Consider the following 9,386-nt stretch of genomic DNA (forward strand, 5'->3'; position numbering starts at 1 on the left):
AAAAAACCCAAAACAAAATCCTGCCATGGTACTGATGAAAAAGAATGATCAACAGAATATTTTAAGAGGCAAAGCGAGGACTTGAAAAAACCAAAGTTAGATTTTGCCGATTTCAACAGTAGAGACCAAAACAACATTTTCTCTCTCACTTCAAAATTGGTGAGACTTTAAAAGGCTTCATTTTGGCTGGATTATGCATAGGTTTCTCTGTCCCAGCATTAAAAAAATGCATACATGTGTGGATAATGTGATGGAACATCTGGGCCAGATGGTCCCACCTCTAGACTAAGCTATCTACATCTTCTTATGCTCAGTTTGTATTTTTATAAATAAATTACTGTTCAGAACCCCGCAAACCTACCCTTATTCCCCATTACTGGAAATAAACCCAAGAAAAACATGATGTTCAAAGCTATTCCTCTCTTCCAGAAATGGAACAAGTATAACGTGTGCTGCCTTGAATTATTTATAAAAATAATAAAAGCAGGATATAAAACAAACCAACAAACCAGCTGAATGTTTGGAAAACGATGGAAAAAATGAGAAAACAGCAAAAGCAAAAACAGCGGAAGAGCTATTATTATGGTTGATTGCACAGCCAGATGTTTAAGTTGGATGTGGCATATTAATCCCCCTATCAAGTCTTTCCCAAGGACCTGGGAGAGGCAGATGTTTGATGGTGTTAAAGGTATTGACTGATGGTGATTTTCTCAATGCCAATGGTGTTCATTTAGTGCCCCCAGATGCTTTGGGATTTGCACCCCATATTTTATCACAGTCGTTCTACTTCTATTTGCAGGAGTTTATATTTGACTAGTCTAAAGAAGAGAAGAAACAGGGGTGATGTGATAGCAATATTCCAGTATTTGAAGGGCTGCCACGAAGATGAGGGCGTCAAACTATTCTCCAAAGCATCAGAGGGCAAGACAAGAAACAATGGTTGGAAACTGACCAAAGAGAGAAGCAACCTGGAAATAGGGAGAAACTTCCTAACAGTGAGGACAATTAACCAGTGGGACAGCTTGCCACCAGAAATTGTGGGTGCTCCATCACTGGAGGTTTTTAAGAAGAGACTAGACAGTCACTTGTCTGAAATGGTATAAGTTCTCCTGCTTGAGCAGGGGGCTGGACTAAAAGATCTTCAAGGTCCCTTCCAGCTCTATTCTATTCTACTCTCTTCTAGTCGACTGTCTCCAGGTATTGCCAAGTCTACTATGCAGACTTTTTTTCTTATAGACCAGGGCTTTTCAATCTTTTCACCCATTGTACCACTTTTAGGATATGACAACATCTGAGTACCACCAGTCACCTAGCAAGGTGTCAAAAACTTGATGACCAAAAGAAAAAAAAAAGGAAAAAAGTGATAAAGTACAGGTAGTCCTCGACTTACAACAGTTCGCTTAGTGACTGTTTGAAGTTACAATGGCACTGAAAAAAAGTGCCCCCCAAGCCACAGCTGCCTGCCCACCCGGTGGCACTCTTCCTCCTGTCCGAGGTTTTCATTGTTGTGAGCATTTCTGTTGAGGATTGGCAGCGGGGGTGGGGTGAGGGGGTGTTTGGTTTTTATCCCCCCCCCCCCCCGTCTGCTGGGTGGTTGCAGGAGGTTTTGGTCACTTCACATGACCCTGGGACACTTTGACTGTCATAAATATGAATCAGTTGCCAAGCATCTGAATGTAAATCACAAGACCCTGGAGATGCTGCAACATTCCAGCTGATTGGTGCTTCTTCAGGGCTCAGCAGAAACACCAGGATCAGCGCTGAGCACCAGCTGGAGCCTGGCGCTGATCCTGGCGCTTCCACTGAGCCCTGATAGCCCCGAAGAAGCGCCAATCAGCTGGAAAGTGGCACTGATCCTGGCGCATCTGCTGAGCCCTGACAGCCCTGCAGCTCCAGCCGTCTCTCGCTCAGGCTTGTGCGGTGCTGCCACCAGTTCAGCTCATTCCCCTCCCCTGCTACCACTTTTCTAGGATGGTCGGTTACCACCTGCCAGGTGCCAATGTACTACAGGTGGTACCCGTACCACTGGTTGAAAAGCCCTGTTATAGACAATTGTTAAGTCTGTTATGTGGCAGGTTTCTTTCGGTTTGAATTCTAAAACCCCAGAAACTTTAGTTTCTTCATTTTCTATTACATTCTCTATTTTATGGCCCCACCAATTCTTGCTTGCAAGCAAAGGGTATTTTTTTTCCTTCCAGATCTTTCAATGTACCATTGTTGCTCCTTTGTCATGCTATTGTTTGTAGTCAGGATAATTATTATTAGTTATTCCATTTGATTTTTTTTATTAAATTCATCTTCAAATTCTTTTATCCATCCTGCATTTTTATTATAGGACTTTTGAGCTTCCCACAGATCTTCCAAAACAGAATTGTTTCCTTTTTTTTTTTTTGCTTTCCATTTTCAGAATTTCTATTGCCATTTACACTTTGGGCAGAATCGCCTCTGGTCTGATTGAAATGGATGATTTTGCTTCAATTTGGATGCTTTGCGGTTTACAGTGTTCAATTTTCCCAGACACTGCTGTGATTTGTTGCTTTATGATTTCCAAGGTTTCTTTATTTTGTTTCATGATTTTTTTTTATTAGGCTTGTCTTGATCCTTACAGTCATTCAATTTTTGCTTTTTTGTGCTCTTTAAATTACTTGCATTTGATCTTGTTTTTTTTTAAATCTTGGCCTCTAGTCTGATCTTTTACTTTAGGATTGAATATGATTTTGCTTTTGCTTTTCGAATTTTGATACCCAGGTCTTCTGTAATCACCACTGCTCTACTGTAGGCTAGCTGATTGGTCTGTTCAACAGATGTTATTTTAATACTTGCAAATGCCTTATTCCCATAGTTCATTGTAAGTGCTAGGTCTTCTGGGGCAGTCCTTGCTGGCAGTCTTTGTTTTTATAATAATAATAATAATAATAATAATAATAATAATAATAATAATAATAATAATAGTAGTAGTAGTAGTAGTAGTAGTAGTAGTAGTAGTAGTAGTAGTAGTAGTAGTGATATAATAAAGTTGGAAGGGACCTTGGAGGTCATCTAGTCCAACCCCCTGCTCAGGCAGGAAACCCTATACCATTTCGGACAAATGGCTGTCCAGTCTCTTCTTAAAAACTTCCAGTGTTGGAGCATTCACCACATCTGGAGGCAGGTTGTTCCACTGGTTAATTGTTCTCACTGTCAGGAAGTTTCTCCTTAGTTCTAGGTTGCTTCTCTCCTTGATTAGTTTCCATCCGTTGCTTCTTGTCCTGCCTTTAGGCGCTTTGGAGAATAGCTTGACTCCCTCTTCTTTGTGGCAGCCCCTGAGATATTGGAACACTGCTATCATGTCCCCCCTCATCCTTCTCTTCATTTTCTACTACTGGTTCTGCATAAGCCATAATTTATAGCTTAAATAACGCCTATTGCTATTATTATTATTATTATTATTATTATTATTATTATTATTATTATTATTATTATTATTATTATTATTATTATTATTATTATTATTATTATTATTACTTAAATCTACTAGCAGCCCAACTCCAATGGACTGTGGCTGGCATATAAAACTAGAAAAAAATAAAAGCAGCTAAAAACACTTGGACTAAAATAATATAATAAACAGCAAAATCAACAAAGCAAAAACAAGGACTCTAGACAAATAATAAACATTAAAGCTTTTATTCTGGAATAATATAAAGTCCAGATTTTTATCAGCCTGTATGTTTTTGTTCTTTACATCAGCACATGACATGTTTTTGGTTTTAAGGATGCCAGGTAACAGCTTTTCAGATGTCAATAGGTGTTAATCTCTGCCATGACCAAATGACCTCAGCCATGTTCTATTTGCGCTGCATACCTGTTGTTTTGCTAATATTTTCTCTTTTATCTCTAACTCTGTTTGTACCTGCTTTTCCAGCACTGCAGCGTTTTTCACGATAGTTGCTATAGTAATTTCCTTCTGATGAAGCTCCTCTGTCAAGCTAGAGTTTTCCATCCTCAGTCTCTCCACCTCAGAGCAATGGGATTGCTCTTCCCGAGAACGTCGGTCCCTTATCTGCAGCAAACGGGGCCCGAAAAGTAACAATGAGAGTTAAGCTTTTCATATGGTATCATTTTTCACCCACTAGTGACTTTTGGAACTGTCTGTTCAAAAACATCAACCATGCAATGATAGCATGCAGAAATTTAAAATGGCTTGATTCAGAACGGCCAGCTTGGCTGCTACTCTTGAGCGTTTTTATGGGTTTTTCTAGGTCGCTCCCAAATGTCTACCCCACAGGTGAACAGATACTCAGCATAAAACACGATTTGGATGGAATTATCCATTGCCACCAATAGATTCAGGGTTCCAACATAAAGATATTTTACTATAAGAAATAATTGGAAAAAGAGCAGCAGGGGGAGGTTCTCAGCACTGTGTATGATTAGCTCCTTTACTTTAGTACAGTGGTTCTCAACCTTTTTAATGCCGCGACCCCAACCGGTCGTACGTCGAGGACTAAACCGGTCGTAAGTCGAGGACTACCCAACCGGTCATAAGTCGAGGACTTTCCCTGCCCGGGAGCGCCGCGCATGCGTGGTTCCGCCCCCTGCGCCGGCCGAGGCGTAGCTGGCAAGCGGCAGAGATGGAGCAGGCCGACCACCAGCTGGCCCAGCCCAAGGGAGGTAAGGCACCCGCCGGAAAAGGGGGAAAAAAATGGCGGACCAAAAAAATGGCGGACAAAAAGAAATGGCAAACAGCCTTGTTTGGCGACCCCCGTGAAATGGTTGATCGACCCCAAATGGGGTCCCGACCCACAGGTTGAGAACCACTGCTTTAGTACAACTACCACAGAGCCAATGGATTTGCAGTTGCAAGTCGCATGCTGCATTCCCACAGGAGTATGGAATGCCAGTATTGGTTGTTGTAAAGCAGGGGTCCCCAACCCCTGGGTTGTAGCCCAGTGCCGGGGCATGGCCTGTTTGGAACTGGGCAGCAGAAGCGCTGTGCGACAGTGTGCAAATGGAACTGCACACGCATATGCGCTTGCCTGCCACTTGAGAGGAACCATCCCCTCTCCCCCCCGCCCCAATTTGCAAAGCCGGAAAGGTTGAGGAACGCTATTGTAAAGCTTTCTTTAAAGACATGTTTGCACTAACAAAAACATGCTTTGAAGGGTTTAGGTCAGAAGTTCCTTTGGCTCAGTGTCACAAAACGTATGGTGTATCGCTGTAATTATTAAAAAACTGAAGTGCTACAGTATTCCCCTCTCGGGAAGCCTGTACAGGTAATCTTCAGCTTACGACCACAACTGAGCCCAACATTTCCATCGCTAAGCGAGACCGTTGTTATATGAGTTTTGCTCCATTTTCCGACCTTTCATCCCACAGTCAGTTGCCAACAGTTTTGAACACATGACCCTGGGGATGCTGCAACGGTCCTGTGAAAAACGGTCATAGGCCACGTTTTTCAATGACGTTGTAACTTCGAACGGTCACTAAATGAACTGTTGTAAACAAGGATTACCTATACTTCTGTGTCAAATTTCTCCTGAAGCTGTGCCCTCCTAGATTGGATCTCTGGCTCCTCCAGTCTAGCTGTCTCATCTTACAGGAGCCACCAAGCTACATCAGGGAGCCCACAGGTCTCCCAGCAAATGGCTTTCAGAGGTCATATTTATTTATTTATTGAATTTATTTGCCGGCTGTCTTGTAAAATAAACAAGTTGGCAGCCAAAACATTACATTACTCTATATTCAATCAGAAATAAATTTCAGGAGTAAATTGAAGAGAAAGCATAGCAAATGTGGCCAGGGTATTTTTAAAAATACTTCTGAAGAAAAGGCACATTTAGTAGCTGCCTTGTTAGGTGTAGCTTTGACATTTGTTCTACTGTTCTGTTCTCTCCTAAGATTAGAAAAAAAAGGTGGGGTTACTTTTTTCCCCTGCTAACAACTGTTGGTGAAATGCTAAAAATTCTCCTAAATTCAGAACGTTAAAACAAAAGAAGCAACCAAAAGTCTCTGAAATGATTTAGGGCAGGGGTCCCCAACCCCCAGTCCGTGGACCAGTACTGGGCTGCAGCATGCCAGCAACTGGTCCGCACCTACAAGCAAAGCCCCATCCGTTGGATGCAGGCAGCACACTCTCCTGTTGAACTTTACTCTTCTTGCTCCATCAACCCTTTCTCTCAAAAGTTTCCTGCTTCCTCTCTTTTGTTTCCTTCAATCCCCATTTCAAAAGTCACTTCTGCAGGAAGCGCTTGGTTGATCTTTCTTGATACTGACTTTTAATTGGAGGTTGCAAGACTAATGAGAGGTGTTTCTCTCATTAGCCTCGCAACCTCTAGTTGAAAGTCAGTATCAAGGAAATATCAAGAAATACCATTTGTCCGAAATGGTATAGGGTTACCTGCCTGAGCAGGGGGTTGGACTTGATGACCTCCAAGGTCCCTTCCAACTTTACTACTACTACTACTACTACTACTACTACTACTACTACTACTACTACTACTATTATTATTATTATTATTATTATTATTATTATTATTATTATGATCATCGCACAGTCAGCCAGATGTTCAGACTGGATTTGGCATTTTGTCTACCTATCGAGTCCTTCCCAAGGACCTGGGATAGGCAGATGTGGATGTTTGATAGTATTACAGATATTGTCGCAGGATGGAAGCAGTTCCTAGTAAGGCCGCTTTTTGCAATTGACTAATGGTGAATTTGTCAATGCCAATGGTGTTCAAGTGGTGCTCCAGTTGTTTTGGGATTGCACCCAAGGCGCCTATTTCTATTGGTACTACCCTTGCTTGCTTTTGCCACAGTCTTTCTATTTCTATTTGTAGGTCTTTGTATTTTGTTATCTTCTCGTCTATTCTGCTGTCTCCAGGCACTGCCACTATCCAGACTTTTTTGTCTTTCTTATCGACAATTGTTAAGTCCGGGGTGTTATGTTGCAGGTGCTTGTCTGATTATTATTATTATTATTATTATTATTATTATTATTATTATTATTATTATTATTATTATTATTATTATTATTATTATTATTATTATTATTAACCACCAGATGTGGCTACCATGTTCATTCCAACAATCTCCAACTGGAATACTTCTCAGTTTGAGGCAGTTATTGGTCCTAACTGCATTATCCCAAATAATATGACACATTTTGAAATATTTCTTCAAAAAAATACCTCATTTAGCTCTTTTTGTAGATTGTCTTGCTGCTTTTCCAGAATAAGTATCTGAGTTTTCTTTATTTCCAGATCCTTGATGCACTGTGCATAAGCTGACTGAAGCCTATTAATATATACATGTATATATATATATGAGAATTAATTACGGCAGGAGCAGCTGGGTCCGATGACGCGTAGCAGAAGCCGGATGCAAGCAATTGACACATACACTTTATAAGGGTTTCTCCCAGACTGCTGTTTTAACGCCCTGATGATGTCAGACGGGTTCTGACGAAAGCTTGGCTCAGTAAATTTTTAAACTTTTATATTTTACTTCTCTTGGTGCTCGGTTTTATTCGTTTAATATATATATATATAAATAAATTTCAAGCTCCCCACCCAAAGCATTTGCTCAAGAGCAAAGATATTTAAATAAAGTCAGAGAAGATATAAGAAATGTCTTCCTGGAATAACTTATTATTTCCAGTTTCTGAGAAAGTCAGAGGGTTTTTTTCCTCCTCCTACAATAAATGTGATACATCAATTTTCTTCTCAAGAGCCATTCACAGGAATATACTTAAATAAAAATACATTTTTGTAAGTAAAAAATAATACAAAGACCTGACCTTACAAAAATGATTGCTAAAAAGCAGTATCAATTATATTGTACAATGTAAACTTTTTTTTACCAATTTTCCTGATGTATTTTTAGTGTACAGAACACGTTATATTATAAGTCTCTATACAATCTTTATAGCTAGGGTGGCAATTGTCTAATAGTTTCATAGAATCCGGCAATGTATTTCTGATGCTGCCTAATAAGGATGAAACCAGTTACACACTGCCTTCCCAGTGGTCAGAGTAACTAAAATCAGAAGACAGGATACCCACTATAAAAATAGAGAAATTCTCTCCTTCCAGGATGATAGTGGTGGAAATCTAATCTCGCATAGGCGCAAATAAAGCTTTGTGTGCTTATCCGCCGCTTTTGCAGCCCAGTTCCCATTGATTCATGGACCGGTACCGGTCTGTGGCCCGGGGGTTGGGGACCTTCGATGTAAAACATCAAACATGAAGGCGTGACATATTGCGACATTTGTATATCTTCTGAGAGTTTAAGGGAAAATGGATTGCATAAACCATTCTAACTGACTCTGGGGAAAAAATGCAATTTGCTTTTATTTGTATTCTGCACTTAAAATGTATCTTGATCACAAGTAGAAAGCTCTGCATCCTTACTTAAAAGTAAGCGCCATTAAAGCTACCGAGACTTACTTCCCAGCTGGCCTACTGCCATGTAACCAGCTTTTGAAGTTTAGATGTTCTGTTACAATACATACTTCACTTGGTTTTCTTCTTTGTTTTTATACTCTTCGATTTTGGCCACTTCCTTTCGCAACTGCTGGCATTCCAGTTCCACCATACTTAAGAGGTCTTCACGAGACTGCAGTTCGTTCCTCACTTCTATGAGTCTGGCTTCAGTGTTCTAAATAAAGCCAAACACAGCACTCAGTTCATTTGTTCACTGATAACTTGCCACTTCACGACTCTGTAACGTTCAGAGCTCTTTTGCGTGGCCTATAATGATGATATTCCAGGGAACCAAAGACTCTTTTCACTTGGAAAGTAGACTTCACATTTTTTTATTGCCCCTATAAAATTTTCAGTTGCCAGGTTCTCTCTGTAGGAAGATCGCTTAGAAACAAAGCAAGTAAGGTGCAAGCTTTTTTGCATTCAGAAATAAAATGGGGCCTTTTGAGATACTTACTTCTAAGAAAGTTCACACAGGTTCAGGTTAGTAGAATTGTGCACATTAAAAACTCATGTCCTGATATCAACAATATGGTTAACGTGAAGGATGTGCTATGCACAAGGATCCGTTGTAATCCAAAACAATTTATGGGACTGGATATCCTGAAAAGCACCTCAGAATGACATTACATTCAATAACTCAATCACATATCGCCTCACACAACAGACTGCATATATGTTTTGTACCAGTTTAATAACATGGCTTCCCCAAAGATATCTTAGGAGCTGAGATTTGAAGAGCGTGTGGAGGCCAAAGCATATAAGGAAAGGCTGCTGGAATTGGGTATGTCTAGTTGAATGAAGAGAAGGATGAAGGGGGACATGATAGCAGTGTTCCAATATCTCAGGGGCTGCCACAAAGAAGAGGGAGTCAAGCTCTTCTTCAAAGTGCCTGAAGTTAGGACAAGAAGCAACGGATGG

The 9,386-nt window shown here is 40.5% G+C and overlaps 1 protein-coding gene across 1 annotated transcript in view; it reads right to left on the reverse strand.

Annotated features, from left to right (window-relative positions):
- DEUP1 (deuterosome assembly protein 1) overlaps positions 1 to 9,386 on the reverse strand; it is a 48,481-nt gene that overhangs the window by 15,186 nt on the left and 23,909 nt on the right. Inside the window, exons 7-9 of the mRNA XM_015823097.1 lie at positions 8,495 to 8,640; positions 7,173 to 7,278; positions 3,893 to 4,042 (exon numbers count right to left, since the gene is read on the reverse strand). Of these exons, the coding sequence (XP_015678583.1) occupies positions 3,893 to 4,042; positions 7,173 to 7,278; positions 8,495 to 8,640 (402 nt within the window). The remainder of the gene's footprint in view (positions 1 to 3,892; positions 4,043 to 7,172; positions 7,279 to 8,494; positions 8,641 to 9,386) is intronic.

This window comes from Protobothrops mucrosquamatus, unplaced genomic scaffold, assembly GCF_001527695.2.
Source record: "Protobothrops mucrosquamatus isolate PMUCROS unplaced genomic scaffold, P.Mucros_1.0 scaffold1771, whole genome shotgun sequence".
Classification (NCBI taxonomy): domain Eukaryota; kingdom Metazoa; phylum Chordata; class Lepidosauria; order Squamata; family Viperidae; genus Protobothrops; species Protobothrops mucrosquamatus.